The 22,460-nt window shown below is 40.1% G+C and overlaps 2 protein-coding genes across 50 annotated transcripts in view; one reads left to right on the forward strand and one right to left on the reverse strand.

The window, feature by feature from the left end:
• The window catches only part of LOC121628724 (NACHT, LRR and PYD domains-containing protein 12-like), a 2,607,341-nt gene that overhangs the window by 1,764,148 nt on the left and 820,733 nt on the right, over positions 1-22,460 (reverse strand). The window lies entirely within an intron of this gene.
• Positions 1-22,460, forward strand: part of LOC121628726 (NACHT, LRR and PYD domains-containing protein 14-like) — an 829,387-nt gene that overhangs the window by 397,493 nt on the left and 409,434 nt on the right. For 33 of the 49 annotated variants that reach the window (XR_006008227.1, XR_006008224.1, XR_006008228.1 and 30 more), the window contains 2 exons: positions 2,604-2,774; positions 6,947-7,117. The exons of 7 other annotated variants lie outside the window; for them this stretch is intronic. Coding sequence is in view for 35 of the 42 variants with exons in the window: in XM_041967993.1 (XP_041823927.1) it covers positions 2,604-2,774; positions 6,947-7,117 (342 nt within the window). In the remaining 7 variants the exon portion in view is untranslated. Of the gene's footprint in view, positions 1-2,603; positions 2,775-6,946; positions 7,118-11,004; positions 11,176-15,886; positions 16,058-21,545; positions 21,720-22,460 lie in introns of all 49 variants that reach the window. 9 more of the 49 variants (XR_006008225.1, XR_006008226.1, XM_041968002.1 and 6 more) reach the window with 6 other exon arrangements.

The raw sequence follows: 22,460 nt of genomic DNA on the forward strand, positions 1-22,460 counted from the left end.
GAACGATCTAAGGTGGGATTGATTACACAATTCATGTCTCCACCGATTATAAGGAGATTGTTATGTAACGAGGGGAGGGATTCAAAAAGTTTATTCATAAAATGCGGATCGTCAAAATTGGGGGCGTATATGTTAACTAGTAGAATTGGAACATGGAATAGTGTACCTGTAACAATTAGATATCTCCCATTTTTATCTGATATAACTGTAGAGGGAGAAAACTGAATTGACTTACTAACTAGAATGGCAACGCCCCTGGCTTTAGAATTAAAATTTGAGTGGAATATCTCCGAAACCCAAGGACATTTAAGTCTAACCTGGTCTTTGGTGTTCATGTGGGTTTCCTGTAGGAACACTAGGTCAGCTTTAAGGCGTTTTAAATGTGCAAATATTCTGGATCTCTTGATTGGACTCCCCATGCCTTTAATATTCCAGCTTAAAAATCTTACAGGAGACCCGATATGTGGAGTATCGGAAGAACTAGGGTTTGAGGGCATTTTTTAAATTCTCAGACAAAGCATTAGACTGAATGAGGAGCCCCAAGGGAAGGAAGGGGAGGAGAGAAGAAAAGAAAAAAAAAAAAAAAAACAAAAAAAAAAAAAACAAAAGAACCCAGAACACATCCCCCAGCACCCACCCCCCCATAGCACTTACAACGACCCCATCCCCAAACGATGGTGAACCCAGTGCTAACTCCACAGGAGTTGAATAACTTAAACAAATGCTTACGGGTTTGAGACTAATAGTAACAGTCAGGCTTCTGTTTGAGCCCCTGCAAGTCTAGCAACATGTAGTAACAAGGCACTAAACAAGTCCAAGTTGAACTGGATAGCAAATATTGACCATAAAGAGTCACTATATCAGTGTTGTGTGATGCATCTTATTTCCCTTACGAGTCCAGCGACCTGATGAATGCGGTGGCTTCTTCTGGTGTTTTGAACTCCTTCTCTGCACCGTTGTGTGTAACCCGGAGGCGCGCCGGATAAAGCAGCCCAAACCGGATCCCTGGTATCTCACGGAGCCGACGTCGGACATCATTAAAGGCGGCTCGAGAACGGGCCGTCTTCGGAGTGTAGTCAGGGAAGATAGAGAAGGTCACGTCTCCAATCTTGAACCGTTGCTGAGCCCTGGCTCGGCGCAGTATGTCCACACAGTCCATGTGATAGTGCAAACGGGCGACAATAGGGCGGGGGCGCTCACCGAGCCTCGGCTTCGGCTGAAGAGTACGATGAGCACGGTCCACGAGAGGCTCTTTCTCGAGCTTCAAGGCCTCCTTGAGAAGAGAGGAGATGGCTGTAGCCGTTACAGCGGTGGGAGAGTCCTCAGGAATTCCCACGAATCGAATATTATTGCGCCGAGATCTAGCCTCCAAATCCTCGCATTTATTGTCCAATCTTGTCAGTTCTGTTGACAGGCGCTCCACTTTAATTCGTAAGGTGGTGATGTCGTCAGTGCAGGAAGAAAGTGATGTTTCCATTTCAACAACGGTACCTTTCAGAGTGTGCACATCAGACTGGATATTGGTAATGCTGTCAGATAGCTCCGACTTCACTGCCCGCAGCTCAGTCTTTATGTTTGACAAATTCTCGGTCAGGGCCGCCTGAAGCTCGGTTTTGAAGATAGCCGCCATCTCGACGCGGAGTGATGAGAGCAGTTCGGCCTTGAAATCGGGTTGGAGAAGGTTGGCGCTGTCGCTACCTCCGCCCACGGCTCCGTCCAGGCAGGAATGGGAGCCACTACTAGACGGGGTTGAGGCGAGCGGGGTAGGCCGCGGTGGTTGTGTAGCTGGTTTAGCTTTTGGAGGCATTTTAAATGAAAACAGGTCGGCGCTGGGTTGAGATTAAGGTGGTGGGGAAAAACACGCACCAAAAACGACGGGAAGAAGGATGCAAAAGTGTGCCTGTAATAAGATTAACGAACGTTGCTGCAGGAGCTCGGGGAGTCGCGTCCTACTCCATAAGTCTCTACACCGGAAGTTCGGCCCAGTATTTCTAGAAGCAGCCTTCATTTCTTCATTGTCAGATCCATGTTTATCTCTATGATGCTGTGATTTGTAGCAAGTGCTGACTGAAACATGTAAAATAACACAACTTTATCACTGGTGTTAGTTGTTTTCACTCCCAGTCATTTGAATAAAGGAAGTATGAAAGTAATCATTGTAGTTCCCAGGTTACCTGAAGGCAGCATTATAGGGGGAGTCCCTTCATCCTCCTCTGTTATTCTGTCACTCAGGATTCAACACATCTGTCAGATGACGTCCTACAGCTCAGATCAGAAACAAAATCTTAAAGTGAAATTAAAATTTGAATCTAAAAACAGAAAATCTAAAACTGAAAGAAAAAAATCTAAAATATCAAAACAAGAATTTAACAATTGAGATTTAAAGTAAAACATGTTTATAAAAATATCTCAAAGTGAAATTAGCTGAAATTAAGATTTGCTGCATTTGTTTTATTTTAAACTCAATCTTTTCAAAGATCCAAACTTCAAGTTTAGTTTGAGTTTCTATGTAAAGAAACATTGTGACCCAGTTAATCTCTGCTTCTGTTTGTTTTAACCTGCATCCTGTTGGCTTCACCTCACAGCCTTTATTCTTTATTCAGTTTAAAGAGCTGCTTCATGTCAGAGATCAGCTGTGCTTCACTGACCTCATCCCTGAAGTCCAACCCATCCCATATGACACAACTGGACCTGAGCGACAACAACATGACGTCTGCTGTTAAAGATCTTTGTGGATTTCTGGAGAGTCCACACTGCAGACTGGAGACTCTGAGGTCAGACACCATGTTTTATTTGTTTATTGAGATTAATACCATGTAATAGTTGTTCTGGTCTTTAACGTAAAGTCTGTTTTCTTCTTCAGTGGTTTAGTTCATGAAATGATGATTTATTAAATAAAAGCAAAAGACTTTGATTCTGTCAGACAGAAACAAATATATAATCACTGACTGATGCTTCTAGACGTAATCAATCAATGATCAAGTAAGAATAATCAGCCAAAAACCTCATCATTATAACATTATTTTAACATATTTATACATACATATACATGTATATATATGTATGTACATGTACACTACAAGCAAGGCTTTATTTTGCTGCATGCCTTATACCAAGTCAAGCTAAATATTTTACAGACTGTTACTTCCTGTTTGGCCAAAGACATCGCTTACAACCACAGCCACCAAAGATCACGGAATCACTCCAAGCTAGTGTAGCAAAGTTAGCTTGATTCAGCGGGCAAGTTTACATAAGGACACTGAGCAGAGCCAGAGAGCTGATTGGTTGACACAGAGGTTAGAAACGCCCACCTCATCAGCATACACTCGAGGGAATAATACGCGAGGAAAAGTAAAAATGTAGAGGAGTGAGGCAAAGTAAATGTGTGCATTAGGAAAAGTAGAAATGTAGGAAGGTAAAAATAAATGCATAAATAAATAAAGGAGGAAATAAAATTAATGGGTGAAGAATTAAAAAAAAATGGACATTGGGAAAAAAATGTGGAAATAAAAAACAAGTGTAAAAATAATAAATTCATGTGGAATCTTTGTTTTATTGTGACACCACTGATTCTATTTGCCTGTCTAATGTGCTGGGACATTGGTTCTAGAAATATGGCAAAGAGGAGGGGAGACCAGGCACATCCCTGCCGGAGTCCTCTTTCTAGTGTTAACGATTCAGTCATATGGCCATTAATTTTTAATCTTGCAATTGGTTTGTCATAAATAGCTTTAATGTTTTCGATTATTAAATTACTTATATGAAATTTTGTCAATACTCTATAATAATATTGTCAATTTACCGAATCAAATGCTTTTTCGGCATCTAGGCTAATTATCATTGCTTTTTCATTATGTCGCTGTATGTGGTCCATAATATGTAGTGTTCATCTGATATTGTCCTGTGTCTGCCGTTTATAAATTAAACCTGTTTGATCACTATATATTAACACAGGTAGAATATTCTCCATTCTTTTGGACAGTATCAATGTATAAATACGATAGTCTACATTCAGAATGGAGATTGGTCTATATGATCCACATTCCAGTCTATCTTTTTCTTCCTTAGGTATTAGGCTTATAATGGCCTCTTTCCAATTAGGTGGGATCTGTGTTTTTTTTAAGTGCCCAGTTAAAGGTTAGAAAGAGCAATGGGGTAAGGTTCTTCTTTAAGGCCTTTTACCATTCCAAGGTGAACCCATCACTACCAGGGGATTTATTTGTCTTCGGTTTTTTTATTGCATTTTGTATTTCTACTGGAGTAATTTTGGATATTAGTTTATCATTTTGTTCGTCTGACATAATGGGGAGATTAAATGTTTCTAAGAAAGAGTTGATCTCTTGTTCTTTATCCCCTGGGGTTTTAGTTTGGTAAAATCTTGTCCCATCTTCGTAGAAAACGCAGAGCCTTGCTCGATATGGGGTTTGGAATCTAATTTTATTTTCACGCAGCACCCGTTTTGGTTCACTGTATTCTTCCCGGTTGTTTAGGATGGCAGGTGGATAATCATGGTTGAAGTAAATCCTTTGTTTATTAATATAGATCTCCTTCTTTTCTCAAGCTCTTCTCAGAATGAACTCTGCAAGAATTTAACCTCAATCGATCTCGGTTTGTTTGTAGCAGCTGGCTTAGGCGCTAGTGCTCTGTGGGCCCTTTCAATCTGAAGACCAACGCATTCTGAAATTTCAAGTGTTTCCCTAAGTAACTTTTCCAAAAATATCTCTATTGAGTTGCGTTCTTCCCCTTCAGGCACATTATATATCCTTAGATTCTGGCGTCTTGCTCTTGCTTGTTGGTCATTTAGCTTTTCTTTATGTATCATTTGGGTTTTCAACATGTCTTTTATAATTAACCCCGTTGTCTCTAGCTTAGCTTCTGCTTTAGAAATGCGTCCTTTAGCTTCCGCGATTCTTTGGTTCGTTTTATTTATTTCTTCTGTAATAACATTCAGTTTCTTGTTATTTTCATGTCTGAAATCCTGTATTTCTTGCAGAATTGGCTTCATGTTCACCTTTGATTTTTCTTTCAGCTTTCCTCCACCATCTTTGCTATTAACATAGCTGTCCGCTCATCTTCGATTTCCGGCACTTCTTTCGTTGTTTTTTTTACTTTTCTCTCTCGTCTCCATCATTATCCTGCGATTTCCATTTATTAAAGCCTGGTCATTTGCTGTTTTTAGTCCTCAGCAGGATACTTTTTAAGATCTTTTTGTATTCTTTGGAGGAGCTCGCTTGTTAAGCTGCCATCTCGTTTAAAAACCGGAACCGGAAGTCCCCGGTTCTTCCCTGCTTTCCATTCCTTCTCTCTCCTCATCAGCCATGCGGGAGCTTGCATCCTCGTGACTGTTTTTTGGATCTCTTTTCTCATTTTTCTGGCTGTGTTTTTTGTTTTTATTCTTAGACGACATATTCTCCCCCCTTATATACTCACAGAGATACAGACTATTAGTTTTTTTTTTTTTTTTTTCTTTCGGGGGAACTTTTCTTGGAATGTTGAGAGCTCCCTCACTATGCTGCCATCTTCCCAGCTAACCCGGAAGTCCCCCCTGAAGCTCTCTGATTTCAGATTCAGCGTTTATAGCACAGGATATCAATCATAAGAAGTAAATAATTAAATGGGATTTGAAGCTGCTGATCAGCAGAGAGACCAACATGTCATTGTCGTGATCTATTTTTTCTTCGTTATATTTTCTTTTGACATCTTCTGTTTGGTAATTTGCTGCCTTTTATCAAAACACCCGGTAATCAACTTTTCTTTCTTGCATTTTATTTAATTTGAGCTTTTTCTGTTTTTATTTAATTCCTTTTTAATGTTTTTTGTGCACTTTTTAAAGCTTCCTGCACCACAATGAAATGCTTTCAGTGATTTATTTAGAGCACCTTACATTGTCTTGTACGTGCAATGTTAAATACAAATAAACTAGCCTTTATTTCCTTTAGTTAACTGCTTTGGTTTAGTCCTGGTTTTGTGTTGATACACTGCTGCATCCTCACTTATAACTCCTGCTGGAGCCTCCTTTCTACTTTATCATTAAAGGCAGGACAGAGGAGATAGGAGACAAGGAGGCTGAAATTAGATGAGCCTCTGGTTTGATTCCAGGCTTCCTGTGACTCCATGTCGAACTCTCCTTGGGCAAGACACTAAACCCCTCATTGCCTTCCGATGTGTCTGTATGGGAAAAAATGTTTGTTATAAAGCAAAAAAGCACATAGGATGTAACCATAGAAATGCTGTATGAATGTGTGTGTGAATGAGTCCATGTCAATGCTTTTTACCAGGTCCATTTATCATCTACACATGTGTTAGGTTAGTGGTTACCTGGCCCAGTATTTCTAGAAACAGCTTTCATTTCTTCATTGTCAGATCCTTGTTTATCTCTGTGATGCTGTGATTTGTAGCGAGTGCTGACTGAAACATGTAAAATAACACAATTTTATCACTGCTGTTGGTCGTTTTCACTCCCAGTCTTTTGAATAAAGGAAGTATGAAAGAAGTAATTGTAGTTCCCAGGTTTCCTGAAGGCAGCACTATACGGGGAGTCCCTTCATCCTCCTCTGTTATTCTGTCACTCAGGATTCAACACCTCTGTCAGTTGACGTCCTACAGCTCAGATCAGAAACAAAATCTTAAAGTGAAAATAAAAATTTGAATCTAAAAACAGAAAATCTGAAACTGAAAGAAAAAAATCTAAAATATCAAAACAAGAATTTAACAATTGAGATTTAAAGTAAAACATGTTTATAAAAATATCTCAAAGTGAAATTAGCTGAAATTAAGATTTGCTGCATTTGTTTTTATTTTAAACTCAATCTTTTCAAAGATCCAAACTTCAAGTTTAGTTTGAGTTTCTATGTAAAGAAACATTGTGACCCAGTTAATCTCTGCTTCTGTTTGTTTTAACCTGCATCCTGTTGGCTTCACCTCACAGCCTTTATTCTTTATTCAGGTTAAAGAGCTGCTTCATGTCAGAGATCAGCTGTGCTTCACTGACCTCATCCCTGAAGTCCAACCCATCCCATATGACACAACTGGACCTGAGCGACAACAACATGACGTCTGCTGTTAAAGATCTTTGTGGATTTCTGGAGAGTCCACACTGCAGACTGGAGACTCTGAGGTCAGACACCATGTTTTATTTGTTTATTGAGATTAATACCATGTAATACTTGTTCTGGTCTTTAACGTAAAGTCTGTTTTCTTCTTCAGTGGTTTATTTCATGAAATGATGATTTATTAAATAAAAGCAAAAGACTTTGATTCTGTCAGACAGAAACAAATATATAATCACTGACTGATGCTTCTAGATGTAATCAATCAATGATCAAGTAAGAATAATCAGCCAAAAACCTCATCATTATAACATTATTTTAACATATTTATACATACATATACATGTATATATATGTATGTACATGTACACTACAAGCAAGGCTTTATTTTGCTGCATGCCTTATACCAAGTCAAGCTAAATATTTTACAGACTGTTACTTCCTGTTTGGCCAAAGACATCGCTTACAACCACAGCCACCAAAGATCACGGAATCACTCCAAGCTAGTGTAGCAAAGTTAGCTTGATTCAGCGGGCAAGTTTACATAAGGACACTGAGCAGAGCCAGAGAGCTGATTGGTTGACACAGAGGTTAGAAACGCCCACCTCATCAGCATACACTCGAGGGAATAATACGCGAGGAAAAGTAAAAATGTAGAGGAGTGAGGCAAAGTAAATGTGTGCATTAGGAAAAGTAGAAATGTAGGAAGGTAAAAATAAATGCATAAATAAATAAAGGAGGAAATAAAATTAATGGGTGAAGAATTAAAAAAAAATGGACATTGGGAAAAAAATGTGGAAATAAAAAACAAGTGTAAAAATAATAAATTCATGTGGAATCTTTGTTTTATTGTGACACCACTGATTCTATTTGCCTGTCTAATGTGCTGGGACATTGGTTCTAGAAATATGGCACAGAGGAGGGGAGACCAGGCACATCCCTGCCGGAGTCCTCTTTCTAGTGTTAACGATTCAGTCATATGGCCATTAATTTTTAATCTTGCAATTGGTTTGTCATAAATAGCTTTAATGTTTTCGATTATTAAATTACTTATATGAAATTTTGTCAATACTCTATAATAATATTGTCAATTTACCGAATCAAATGCTTTTTCGGCATCTAGGCTAATTATCATTGCTTTTTCATTTTGTCGCTGTATGTGGTCCATAATATGTAGTGTTCATCTGATATTGTCCTGTGTCTGCCGTTTATAAATTAAACCTGTTTGATCACTATATATTAACACAGGTAGAATATTCTCCATTCTTTTGGACAGTATCAATGTATAAATACGATAATCTACATTCAGAATGGAGATTGGTCTATATGATCCACATTCCAGTCTATCTTTTTCTTCCTTAGGTATTAGGCTTATAATGGCCTCTTTCCAATTAGGTGGGATCTGTGTTTTTTTAAGTGCCCAGTTAAAGGTTAGAAAGAGCAATGGGGTAAGGTTCTTCTTTAAGGCCTTTTACCATTCCAAGGTGAACCCATCACTACCAGGGGATTTATTTGTCTTCGGTTTTTTTATTGCATTTTGTATTTCTACTGGAGTAATTTTGGATATTAGTTTATCATTTTGTTCGTCTGACATAATGGGGAGATTAAATGTTTCTAAGAAAGAGTTTATCTCTTGTTCTTTATCCCCTGGGGTTTTAGTTTGGTAAAATCTTGTCCCATCTTCGTAGAAAACGCAGAGCCTTGCTCGATATGGGGTTTGGAATCTAATTTTATTTTCACGCAGCACCCGTTTTGGTTCACTGTATTCTTCCCGGTTGTTTAGGATGGCAGGTGGATAATCATGGTTGAAGTAAATCCTTTGTTTATTAATATAGATCTCCTTCTTTTCTCAAGCTCTTCTCAGAATGAACTCTGCAAGAATTTAACCTCAATCGATCTCGGTTTGTTTGTAGCAGCTGGCTTAGGTGCTAGTGCTCTGTGGGCCCTTTCAATCTGAAGACCAACACATTCTGAAATTTCAAGTGTTTCCCTAAGTAACTTTTCCAAAAATATCTCTATTGAGTTGCGTTCTTCCCCTTCAGGCACATTATATATCCTTAGATTCTGGCGTCTTGCTCTTGCTTGTTGGTCATTTAGCTTTTCTTTATGTATCATTTGGGTTTTCAACATGTCTTTTATAATTAACCCCGTTGTCTCTAGCTTAGCTTCTGCTTTAGAAATGCGTCCTTTAGCTTCCGCGATTCTTTGGTTCGTTTTATTTATTTCTTCTGTAATAACATTCAGTTTCTTGTTATTTTCATGTCTGAAATCCTGTATTTCTTGCAGAATTGGCTTCATGTTCACCTTTGATTTTTCTTTCAGCTTTCCTCCACCATCTTTGCTATTAACATAGCTGTCCACTCATCTTCGATTTCCGGCACTTCTTTCGTTGTTTTTTTTACTTTTCTCTCTCGTCTCCATCATTATCCTGCGATTTCCATTTATTAAAGCCTGGTCATTTGCTGTTTTTAGTCCTCAGCAGGATACTTTTTAAGATCTTTTTGTATTCTTTGGAGGAGCTCGCTTGTTAAGCTGCCATCTCGTTTAAAAACCGGAACCGGAAGTCCCCGGTTCTTCACTGCTTTCCATTCCTTCTCTCTCCTCATCAGCCATGCGGGAGCTTGCATCCTCGTGACTGTTTTTTGGATCTCTTTTCTCATTTTTCTGGCTGTGTTTTTTGTTTTTATTCTTAGACGACATATTTTCCCCCCTTATATACTCACAGAGATACAGACTATTAGTTTTTGTTTTTTTTTTTTCTTTCGGGGTAACTTTTCTTGGAATGTTGAGAGCTCCCTCACTATGCTGCCATCTTCCCAGCTAACCCGGAAGTCCCCCCTGAAGCTCTCTGATTTCAGATTCAGCGTTTATAGCACAGGATATCAATCATAAGAAGTAAATAATTAAATGGGATTTGAAGCTGCTGATCAGCAGAGAGACCAACATGTCATTGTCGTGATCTATTTTTTCTTCGTTATATTTTCTTTTGACATCTTCTGTTTGGTAATTTGCTGCCTTTTATCAAAATAACTAACCACACCACGTGATTCACCACCATTTGTCTTTGTATTTATCCTCATTCCCACTTGTATCAAAAAATTCTGATATCTCCCGGTTTTACATCTGTCCACAATCCTCATTCTTTTGTTACGCCCATCATACCCTTGTTCGAGGTCGTAATACTTTGCAGTGTAGGACAAATCTTGGACGTATGCTCTATAATAGCTCAGGAAAAATATCAATTTGCAGACTTCCCTCACCACAGAAGTTCTTTTCTCTTTTAATGCTACTATGGCCTAAAAATCTTTAGGATTTATCCTAACACAATTAGCTGAGACAACCTTCCCCCATACCTGACATCCTGTCTGAAATAATTTCTGAAATATAAAAACAAGTATTTAACATTTTGGATTTAATGTAAAACATGTTTAAAAAATATCTTTAACTGAAATTAGCAGAAATGAAGTTTTGCTGCATTTGTTTTTAGTCTAAACTCAGTTTTCTTCTTCTCAAAGATCCAAACTTGACTTTTACTTTGAGTTTCTATGTAAAGAAACATTGTGACCCAGTTCATCTCCATCCAGAAACAGCTTTGATCACCAACATCTGGACTGATGTGCTAATTAGTCCAGTGTTTGGTTTCATTAACAGGCCGTTTACACCAAGCTGACAATCTGCTGTCGCTCACATCTGCAGTGTTGGAAACATGTGTTTCAGTATGTGTGTCCTGTCACCATTATCAGACTCTGGAGTCTTTTTTCATCCAGTTCAGCCGGTAGAATCAGAGTCATGTCTGTCGGTGAGAGAACTCACTCTGATTGAAGTCACTACGTCTTTATTGAAGCTGCAGCATGTTGTCATTAATATTAATGAGAACTCTTCTTCTCTGCTTCTGTTTGACTGTTTTAACCTGCATCCTGTTGGCTTCACCTCACAGCTTTTATTCTTTATTCAGACTGAAGAACTGCAGGTTGTCAGAGATCAGCTGTGCTTCACTGACCTCAGCTCTGAAGTCCAACCCATCCCATCTGATAGAACTGGACCTGAGCGGAAACTACATGAAGATGGCTGTAAAAGATCTTGGTGGATTTCTGGAGAGTCCACACTGCAGACTGAAGACTCTGAGGTCAGACACCATGTTTTATTTGTTTATTGAGATTAATACCATGTAAAAGTTGTTCTGGGGCCTCATTTATTAAACTGCGTGTAGCTGTGAAAAATGTGAATTGTATAGTTTCTCTACTGTAAACTGACCCCAGGAAGAATAGCTGATGCAGCATGCTGCTGACGCTAATGGGGATCTCAATAAACATAAACATAAACATAAAGCAAACTAAAGGTGGCGTCTATGGTGTAAAAAGCAAATGCTGTGCACTTCAACTTTCAGATTTATCAAAGCGTGTGCATGCATGTCCTACACCTGTTTCCGTTTATAAATCAGAATCAACTCTAAAGCAGGTGTACATGTGGGAATGCCTTTCCACCCCCACGTGGTGGCTATAAATGGTCAGGCATGACTGCTCGGGAGGAAAATATAGTTAAGAAGTGGATTTTTTTGGGGTGTGAGACAAAGATCCTGATGGACCACGCTGATAAATGTAAAAATGTTTAATTGGTGGGCACGGTGTGGGCATTACTGGTGTCAGAAAGGCAGAACAGTGGCAGCAGGTGGCAGATGCTGTCAGAAGGACGCTAGAGACATCGGAAAGTGCAGCTTGATATCCCAGCCGGTAGAGCATCCGTCTGCCATGCAAGGGATTGAAGTTCGATTCTCCCAGGAGTGAGCAGTAACACCTTCCAATTTGGGTCTTAGGCAAGACGCTACAATCCACAGAAAATCGTTTTGGAGAAAAGCGACTGCTAAATGACAGTAATGATGCCGGTAATGTAGCCTTTTGTTTTAATGTATAAAATAAATATGTACAGATACATCTGAGATTGGTAGGAGTTTATTTAGTGTTAAATAATATTTCTTTATAGTTCCTGTGGGTCAGCGGTGCTAAAGGAGAGGGTGAAGCTAGAGACTCACAGCATGTGTCCTCAGAGGAAGTCCTGCAGGTGCAGAGGGAGACGATCACCACTATTAACAATGTGGCCAAGGAGCTGCAGGAAATGGAGACCATCTTGAAGGAAATTGGGACAACAATTACAAAACGATTGTATAAGAATGAATGAATAAATACATACATAGATACGTACATACATACATACATACATACATACATACACACACCTCTTGTGTGTTTTATAACTTCTAGACGCTCCAGTCTGTCCCACTCTGCTGGATCTCAGAATAAATAACTGAATCTTTAGTCAGGAAAAAGTTTGCATCACACGCATTGAAGAAACAGTCCCAGTCAGTGCACTCCAAGGAGGCCTGAAGACTGGCTACACTCTTCTCGGACCAGACTTTGACCGTCCGCTCATCCTTCTCCAAGTGTCAGAAGGATGGTTCATACACAGGGACTAAATACACACTTTTATGATAAGACAAGCCAAAGGGGGGCAGAGCCAGTGACTTGTGTTCTCCCAGCACAGAGCCATAACAAAGATCAAGTGTAATGTTCCTGTGCGTGGTCAGACGTGACATTCTGCGTACAGATCCTGAATGTTTTTGCCCGAGTGCAATGGTTAAAATCACCCATTATAAATTTTGGCGACTCTAGGCTCACTGTGTCCAGTTTGTGTGTGACGTCAGTGATCAGCTGGGGGGCCGCTGTCACGTTGACACGCGAAATGAATATACACAAGTGTATAAAAAAGCTGCTGAAATTTCAGAGGGAGGTAGAAAGGGCTAAAATTGACAATAGCTCAATATCTGCAGTGCATATAACCACTCTCAAAGAACACAGAATAACCACGGTGATACAATATTTTTTATTTATGTAAAAGCACACACCTCCTCCTTGGCTGTTCCCAGTTGCTGCCGAAACTTGGTCCAAAAATATGGGGCTTTCAAATCTGGTTAAAGTTAGTTCCAAGTCTTGTTCCCACTCTGATTCAGTAAACGCAAGTATGCAAGTGTAAAAAAATTCCATCTTAAACTTGCCATGAGTCTCCAGCTCATCGATCTTATTTCTGATGGACTGAACATTTGACAATAATACAGAAGGGAGTGGCGGAAGCTTAATGTGAATGTCCAGCCGAAGAGTTTTTAATCTCTGGCGAAAGGCACTTATCTTACCTTTTTTTATGTTTAGATTTTTCCTCCTGGTTTACAGAGCTCCATAGAAATGTTTTATGGTATGATACCCATTGTAGATGTCTGTAGCGACAAGAGAAAGTCTTGGCTGTGAGTGACATGAGCAAACACCAAGCTCCCCAGCATGACAGGTGAGTCACAAAGGACCAAAACTGCGCATAACAGCGCGTAGATCTCCAAGTTTTTTGTCCCCATCCTGAACATTGACAGTTCCAACACTCACTCACGAAATACAGACCATAAAACATAAAAAGAAGGCAAAAAAAAAAAGAAGTAAAAGCACACTTGCTGCAAGCATTAGGCTGCGGGGTCACACCGTCAGGAGCGCCCCACGGCGCTGCAAACATTGTAACTGAACAGCCATGAAGGAGAGAGGCAGGGATTCTCCATCACTGGAGATAAATGCTGTTCTGTTTACCTGCTGTGTTTGTTTCTTCTGCTTTATTTATTCACAGCACACAGTTGGTTTGAAGAGCTTGTGAATGAATGTAGATTGAGCAACAGCAAATAAGAAAAATGGTGCTGAATCACAACCAGAATGTTTGAAAATATTTCAATTTTCAGGAATATGGTAACATGTAAATGGTCTTTATTTATATAGTGCTTTCCTTTACCTTATACATAACATTCACCCATTCACAAACACATTCACACACTGATGGCGGAAGCTGCCATGCAAGGTGCTCAACCACGACCCATCAGGAGCAAATAGGGGTTTGGTGTTTTGCTCAGGGACACCTTGACATGAGCTCGACAGGCTGAGGAATGAACCGGCAACCCTCAGGCTACAAGACGACCACTCTACCCACTGAGCCATAAGTCGATGAATCAAGTTTTGATTCAATTTGAATGTAAAATCTTTTTTGTTTTCAGATTCAGATCCTTCTTTGAATTCCACTTTTTCATATGAATTATTTTTTATTGCAAATAAGATTAACAAGTTTTAGTATCAGGTCAACAGAGTCAGTGTCCTCTTTTAAATCTCTTCTTAAAACATCAGATTATTATTATTATTGTTATTATTGTTATTATTATTAATAAAGAGGCCCCGGGGAAGACCCAGGACACGCTGGATGGACTACATCTCTCGGCTGGCCTGGGAACACCTCGGGATCCCTCCGGATGAGCTGGTGAATGTGGCCAGGGAAAGGGAAGTCTGGGTTTCCCTGCTTAGGCAGCTGCCCCATGATCCGACTCCAGATAAGCGGAAGAAAATGGATGGATGGATTATTTAATAATAATATTGATAATAATAACAACAACAATAATAATAATAATAATAATAATAATAATTTTAAAAATAATATGTGAGTCCTCAAGGGCAGGATTCAATCCAGCATTTTTCACAATCCCTTTATTTTATTTCGATCTCATCCGTAGGCCCTCGCCTCGGCCAGAAACAAGCAGAAGGAGACTTTTCTCACCTTAGCCCCGCCGCCTCCTCATGAGGGCTGCCTCTGATTGGTCAACTGCCGTGAATAGTTGTTTGGAGCATGCACTATTTTCATCACAGAAGCACCGACAGAATTCATAAACAAACCAAAGTAATATAAATACTCAGTAAGTGAGTGAAGAGTGAGCAAATGAGTGAACAACCCCTCAGCAACACGCAGCAAGGGATTCGGCAAGATATATCTGTTTGGTAAATACTCTGCTTACCATGTACACTATTACAGACACACCTCCCCCTTGATTTCACTGCCTTGGTTGGACGCTCTATATATAAGTGAGCTTGTAACTGTATGTGCACTATTTTTTTTAACACTTTTGATAAAAAGGGTAGGTTAGAAATCTGAAAGATTTTTAGATTAGAAGTTAGAAGGATTGATTAGACTATTAAGAATGCTAAAAAGAACCTTGTGATTGTTACTTTACATCAGGTTCGAAATATAGCGCCTTTTAGCAGATTTCACAGCAGTCTGATAGTTGAAGAGGCAATGCCTCAGTGAACCCAAAGAGACCTGAAGTCAATCCCTCTTTCATCATTTCTGCACACCTGCACAAATGTGTGAGAGTGCAGATGGAATCATCCAGCCATGGTTCGGACACAGGTTTAGAACACCTGGTCGCGAATGGAGCAATAGAGTCCAATATACCAGTACATGAAGAGTTAAATAGATCAGCAAAGTCTCCAGCACTAACAGTACAACAATCGACCAGGCTGGGACAAATTGAATCATGAACACCAGCAAAAAACTGACACTGTCTGAGGATTTAACAAGCGCCAGAGGACACAGTTTAAAATGGGAAGGTGACAGCAATATGGTGAATAACAGTCAGATGATCAAATTCCTGGAGCACTTCCAGCGGATAATGACACAGTGAGCACGGTGCAGGTAAGATGAAATGGGGGGTGACAAGTTGAACTTTAAAAGCCATTTGTGAACCACAATGTTAAAAAGTGACTGGCGATCATAAACAAGTGGGGCAGAGAAATTATGACAACAAACACTAAAAGTACAAAAAATAAAACCAAAAGGCCAAGGAAATCTGACAAATGGTGGACCATGCACACTGCTAGCACCATCTTGAAATCCATATTAATCTAATATTAATGAGAACTCCTCGGCTTCTGTTTGACTGTTTTAACCTGCATCCTGTTAGCTTCATCTCACAGCTTTTATTCTTTATTCAGGTTAAAGAGCTGCTTCATGTCAGAGATCAGCTGTGCTTCACTGACCTCATCCCTGAAGTCCAACCCATCCCATATGACACAACTGTACCTGAGCAACAACAACATGAAGATGGCTGTAAAAGATCTTTGTGGATTTCTGGAGAGTCCACACTGCAGACTGGAGACTCTGAGGTCAGACACCATGTTTTATTTGTTTATTGAGATTATTACCATGTAAAAGTTGTTGTGGTCTTCAGCGTAAAGTCTGTTTTCTTCTTCAGTAGTTTAGTTCATGAAAAGAAGATTTATTAAATAAAAGCAAAAGATTTTGATTCTGTTACACAGAAACAAATATATAATCACTGTCACGTATGGTGGGCGGCGGAGGTGGTGAGGACCCAATTGCAGGTAGTCAGGGCAGGAGGCAGATTCAGTGCAGGTAAAAGAAGGTTTACTTCCAGGATCCAAAACAGGAAAAACAGATGACTCAAACCAGGGGGCACAGGCATACGTGAATGGTAGGATCCAACGAGGAATAACAGAAAACCAGAGGTACTTATACACAGAGGGAGTAACAAGACACAGGTGAAGTGGATGACTAATCAGACCAGGTGTTCTAACGAGACAGAAACAGAAACCACAGCACACAAGGGAAAAAAAAACTAACTAAACATAACCAGAAATCCAAAACATGAACATAAAGCCCATAACCGTGACACACTGACTGATGCTTCTAGATGTTGAGCATTAGTGAATATCTATGGATGAAATAAAGATCAAGTAATGATTAATCAGCTGATATGAATCAACTCTCCACCATCACTGATAGAAATTAAGCATCTTTGACTTGATTAGAAAACAGTTTCTATCCCAGCAGCAGTTATCTTCACTCAAATGCATTAATAATGACAGATTACACCCTATTGCGGCGCACCAACTTCAAATCTAACCCAAACCCAGCGGCCGGCTAAGACTTGAGGATTTGTATCAAAAGCGCGTCATGCTAAACCAGTTCACATGTCACAACGCTTTATTGCTTCACATCCATGTCACAACAATCCCAAGAAGCAGGCACTTACTTTGATTGATGATGTTCCAGATGTGCAAGGAATTATAAAACAGTGCATTTAGGTGATGTTACAATGACGATGACGGTTAAAAGAAAATTTCTCCCCAAGCTCACCCTGCCTCCATGCTCCAGGCCCCAAACCCAACACAGGTGAGCGTAACCATTCATGAAGATAACACACCCACAATCACCGGTGATGTCACCACGCATGTGCACACATACATTATATGGGAAAATAAACAACCCGACATATGGCTACTACACACCCAAAAATCTCATCACACTGATAATTTAACAGAAATCATTCTTAATTGATTTTCATTTGTTTGCAAATGAGAACTGGTTCTCAAACATTTTTTACCTGGTTAAATAAAGGTTAAATAAATAAAAACTAAAAGAAAGCATCAAGGTCGCAGGTGCAAGTCCTCAGTACACTGTCTTCAGAACCTGCACAAGCTGGTTTTCTTATCACACTTCTTCTTTCTTTTCCTTGATGAGTCACAGAGTTTCTGAAGAATGCTTACAGTGGTGTAATTAGAAAGAAAAGCTCATTACCAAATATTTGCTGGGTACAGGTCGTTCTACTCAGTGAAATATAAGCCATGGTTTTATAATACAAAGTGCAAGATTACATGTCTCATCTAAATATCACACAAATATAAGGGTTATGTGTATAATTTTCCATTATATGTCCCACCAGAGAGGTGAGAATTTTAGACCTGTTAAATGCAAATACTAAGGATGCCTACAGTGCCTCCTCTGCCCCCACAGGTGAGATTAGACCACAACCTCGTTCATCTTTCTGCATGCTATGTGCCTGTTGTGAAGAGGCAGCCTGTGACCACAAGGGCTGTTAGGAGATGGACGGAGGAGGCCTTGGAGAAATTACAGGGATGCTTTGAAGCAACACACTGACGAGCACTGTGTGACCCCCACGGGGAGGACATTGTGGGCTCACAGAGTATTGCACACTATATAGATTTCTGTACTAATAGCATTGTCCCAACAGTCCATGGTTACCCAAATAACAAGCCGTGGGTGAAAAATGACGTCAAAGCCCTCCTTAACGACAAGAAGAGGGTTTTCATGGCTGGAGATCAAGATGAGGTGAGAACGATCCAAAGCTTGCTGAGAGTCAAGATCAAAGAGGCGAATGACCATTACAGGAGAAAACTAGAGTGGAAACTCGAACAAAACAACATGAGAGAGATTTGGAGCGGTATGAAGACCATCACTGGTTTCAGGCCATCCAACAGCAGAGGAGCTGATGGTGATGAAGACAGGGCCAATGATCTGTATATGTTTTTTTAACAGATTCAACTCGGTAGCTACTGCTCACCCTCCTTCTAACTCGGCAGAAGCAAGCCTGAAACTCCCTGCCACACCACCCTCTCCTTACTGCACCTCTGCCTTCAGCAATAGACCTGACAATCCTCCCTCAATTGTCAACTTCACATGTAATCAGGTCAGGAAAACGGCTGAGAAGAATACAGCAAGCAAGGCAGCAGGACTGGATGTCCCCATGTCCTTAAAGCCTGTGCCTCCCAGCTCTGTGGAGTCTTACACTACATCTTCATGATGAGTTTGAGTCTACAGAGGGTCCCAGTGCTATAGAAGACGTCATGTCTTGTTCCTGTACCAAACACCCCAATTCCCAGTGGCCCCCAGGATTACAGACCTTGTGGCACTGACTTAACGTTATGAAGACCCCTGAGAGACTCATACTGGATCAACTCCGGCCCATGGTTAGACCACATATGAACCTCCTTCGGTTCACATACCAGCCTCCTCTCTAGTTGAGGGCGCCATCATCTACCTGCTGAATCGTGTCTAGACCCACCTGGATCAGCCAGCGAGCGCTGTTAAGTGTTTTGTTTTTTGACTTTTCCAGTGCATTCAATACCATCAGGCCGACCCTCCTGGGTGAGAAGCTGACAGCGATGCAGGTGGTTGATTGTGTCCTGGATTGTGGACTACCTGACCGGAAGACCACAGTATGTGCGCCTGCAGCACTGTGTGTCGAACACGGTGGTCAGCAACAATGGAGCAACACAAGGGACGGTCCTCTCCCCGTTTCTTTTCATCCTCTACTCGTCTGACTTCAGCTACTGCACAGAGACCTGCCACCTTCAGAAGTTTTCTGATGACTCTGCTGTAGTTGGATGTATCAGTGGAGGAGATGAGGTGGAATATTGAGCTGCTGTGGACTCCTGTGTCCCATGGTGTGAGCAGAGTCATCTGCAGCTTAATGCGACAAAGACTAAGGAACTGATAGTGGATTTTAGGAGATCCAAAACACCAGCAACACCTGTTTCAATACAGGGCATCAATTTGGAAATGGTGAAGGATTACAAATACCCTGGAGAGCATGTTGACAATAAACTGGACTGGGTTAAGAACACTACTGCACTGAGCTGTCTCTATTTTTAGAGGCAGCTGAGGTTGTTTAACATCTGCCAAACACTGCTTATGATGTTTTATGAGTCTGTGGTAACCAGTGCTATCCTCTATGCTGTTGCCTGCTGGGGCAGCAGACTGAGGGTTGCAGACACAAACTGAACAAACTGATCCACAAGCCAGTAATGTTGTGGGGATGGAGCTGGACTCTCTGACGGTGGTGTCGGAGAGGAGAATGTTGTCCATAATAAAGCAAATACTAAACATTACCTGCCACCCGCTTAACAACCTGCTGATCAGTCACAGGAGTACGTTCAGTGAGAGACTGATACCACCTAAATGCTCCACTAAACCACACAGGAAATCATTCCTACATGTGGCCATCAAACATCATATTTATAATACTGTACACATTACTCACTGGCTGGATTAATCCTATATCTGTTTATATAGATTATTGTAGCAAATTTGTGATGTTTCTTATTGTGGTTTTCATCTTTATCTTATCCTTTTATCCTATTTATTTGGTATGGAGCGACTGTGTGCACACAATTTCCTCCAGGATTAATAAAGTAATCTGATTCTGATTCTAAAATTCCACTTTTTGAACTATTTTTGAACTATTTTCTATAGTAAAATAAGCTCAGCTGACAGTCCGACAAATTTGCTGTTGTTTAAACAGAACAACACAACAATCTGTCAGATTAACTTTGATCTCAGCAATAATTTTTTAAAGTTTCAGCCGTTGTCATGTAGAAATGAATCTGCTGTGACTTTAAATTCATCACATCTTAGTGCTCTGAGTTTTCAGGCTCACATCACAAAACCCATGCAGTCATGTTTTTATCACTGAAGAAATGTTCCTAAATTATGATCAGTTTTATCTTTTAAAGACACTGAAGTCATTTTACATGCTTTTGTTGCAACAGTCTTTTTACACGTCTCAGCCAGAAATATATGAATAGACTCCAGATTGTTCAGAACTCAGCTGCCAGACTTTTACCAGAACCAAGAAAAGAGAGCACATTACTGCTGTTTATAACGTCTTGTACTGGTTCCCAGTATGTTTTAGAATTGGTTTTAAGATGTTACTGGTGACTTTTAAAGCCCTCCTTAGTCATTCACCCTCCTATTTATCAGACCTTTAATAACCATATGAGCCTGTTGGAAGTCTGAGATCTTCTACCAAAGGACTTTGAGTTTTCCCAGAGACGAGATTGAAGACCAGAGGAGGTCTGACTGTCCAACATGAGGCTGTGGTACTGCTCTGTAAGTTGCTTAATATTACAGGAAACAGGATCAAGAGTAGTATTTTCCCTGGTAGCACATTTCAGTAACACAATGACTTTTCCCAAGCAAAGAGTAAATAATCACCAAGAGTATTTTCTGACTAAACACCCTCACAATGTTCAGCAGCTCTGTGAGGGAGGAGGAGGAAGCTACAGGAGATTACAAGGTACCACAAGGACTGACTTGTGTTTATTATTTCCTGCTGGATGAAAGAAAATCAGAAGATTAAATAAATTAATGAGACCAATCCAAGTTATTACCAAAGTCTGAGCTGGAAGTTCTTCATTAAAGTGGATTTAACTCTGTTAAAAATGGAAACATTAAACTTCACTCTCTGACTTCAGCTTGACTTCAGGTATGTAGCTTCCTGGTGGAGATGGGGGAGGTCTCCCAACATTCAGCATCTAATTCCTCTGATTCTGATAGTTTGTCAAACTGCACATCAGCATCCATTAATCAGCCAAACTGATCAATCAGTCCACCTCTAGCTGGTTCCAACATGTTTATAAGACTCTGTAATGTTTGTTCTGACTGAAATATTAAAACACAACATGTCACACTAACAAGTTCTGCTTCTGTCAACTCTTCAATAAGTTTGGTTCCATTATTAGATGAAACGTTAGACATCAGTACAGCATGTTTTTTTGTCTTTAATACTCAATAAAACAGCTCATTTTATCTGTTGTTCCTATTTCATCCTGAATATATCCTGACATTTATATTTTCTTTCAAACTTGAATAGTTTGTATGGATGGAGCCTCTGGTGGAGCTGCAGAGTTTAAGAGCTGAACTCACTATGTCTTTACTGAAGCAGCAGCATTTTGTCGTTAATATTAATAAGAACTTTTTTTTTGTCTGGTTCTGTTTGACTGTTTTAACCTGCATCCTGCTTGTTTCAGCTCACAGTTTTTATTCTTTTTCCAGATTGAAGTTCTGCAATTTCTCAAAGATCAGCTGTGATTCCCTGGCCTCAGCACTGAGATCCAACCCATCCCATCTGACTGAACTGGACCTGAGAGACAACGACCTGCATGAATCAGATGTGAAGGAGCTGCTTAATCTGTTGAACAATCCACAGAACAAACCTGAGACTCTGAGGTCAGTAGATGGTTGGAGGTTCACACAGTTCTCAGCTGTATTGTACTAAACACAGCTGGAATCAAAGCAAAGATCTGGCTGCAGTCTTCTCAGCAGCTGCTTCCCTCAGTGAAGCTGTGAGGAGAACGATGCTAGGCTTCAGGATTGGACAGACATTTAATGCTGATCCAAAATCAAACTAATTCCATCAAATCTGACCTCAGACTGATTTCAGAGAAGCTTTTTATTTAGGAACCATGAGGTCTTTATACCGACCAGAACCTCTGCCAAAGTCCAGTCATCATATCTGTCCTTCTGTCATTAGTTCCATCCAGATATGTTCAGGGACAGTCTCCATGTTTCTTTTCAGGGATCATCTCCATGTTTACGTTCAGGGACAGTCTCCATGTTTATGTGTCAGCTGATGTTTCAGTAACAGATCAGATGTTCATCAACACTCAGAGACTCTTTGTTTAAATTAATCATCAGCTGACAGTAAATTTATCATCACAGTGATGGTGCAGTAATGAAGCTTTCATGACTCAGCAGTTTATTTCTATTTTGAGTGAAATCTGAAGAGCAAACAGACTTGATGCTAAAAGCTTCTGCAGGTGTGTTGAGCTTCATCTCCATGTTCATGGCGACACGTTGACATGAGAGCTGAAAGGAAAACGGAGATGCTGAACAGCTGATCTGAACAGGACTGAAGTCCTGCTGCTCTTTATACTGATGAAGGACAAACACTCTGATCTGATCTTCATT

The sequence above is a fragment of the Melanotaenia boesemani genome, chromosome 18 (assembly GCF_017639745.1).
Source record: "Melanotaenia boesemani isolate fMelBoe1 chromosome 18, fMelBoe1.pri, whole genome shotgun sequence".
NCBI classification, from domain to species: Eukaryota; Metazoa; Chordata; class Actinopteri; order Atheriniformes; family Melanotaeniidae; genus Melanotaenia; species Melanotaenia boesemani.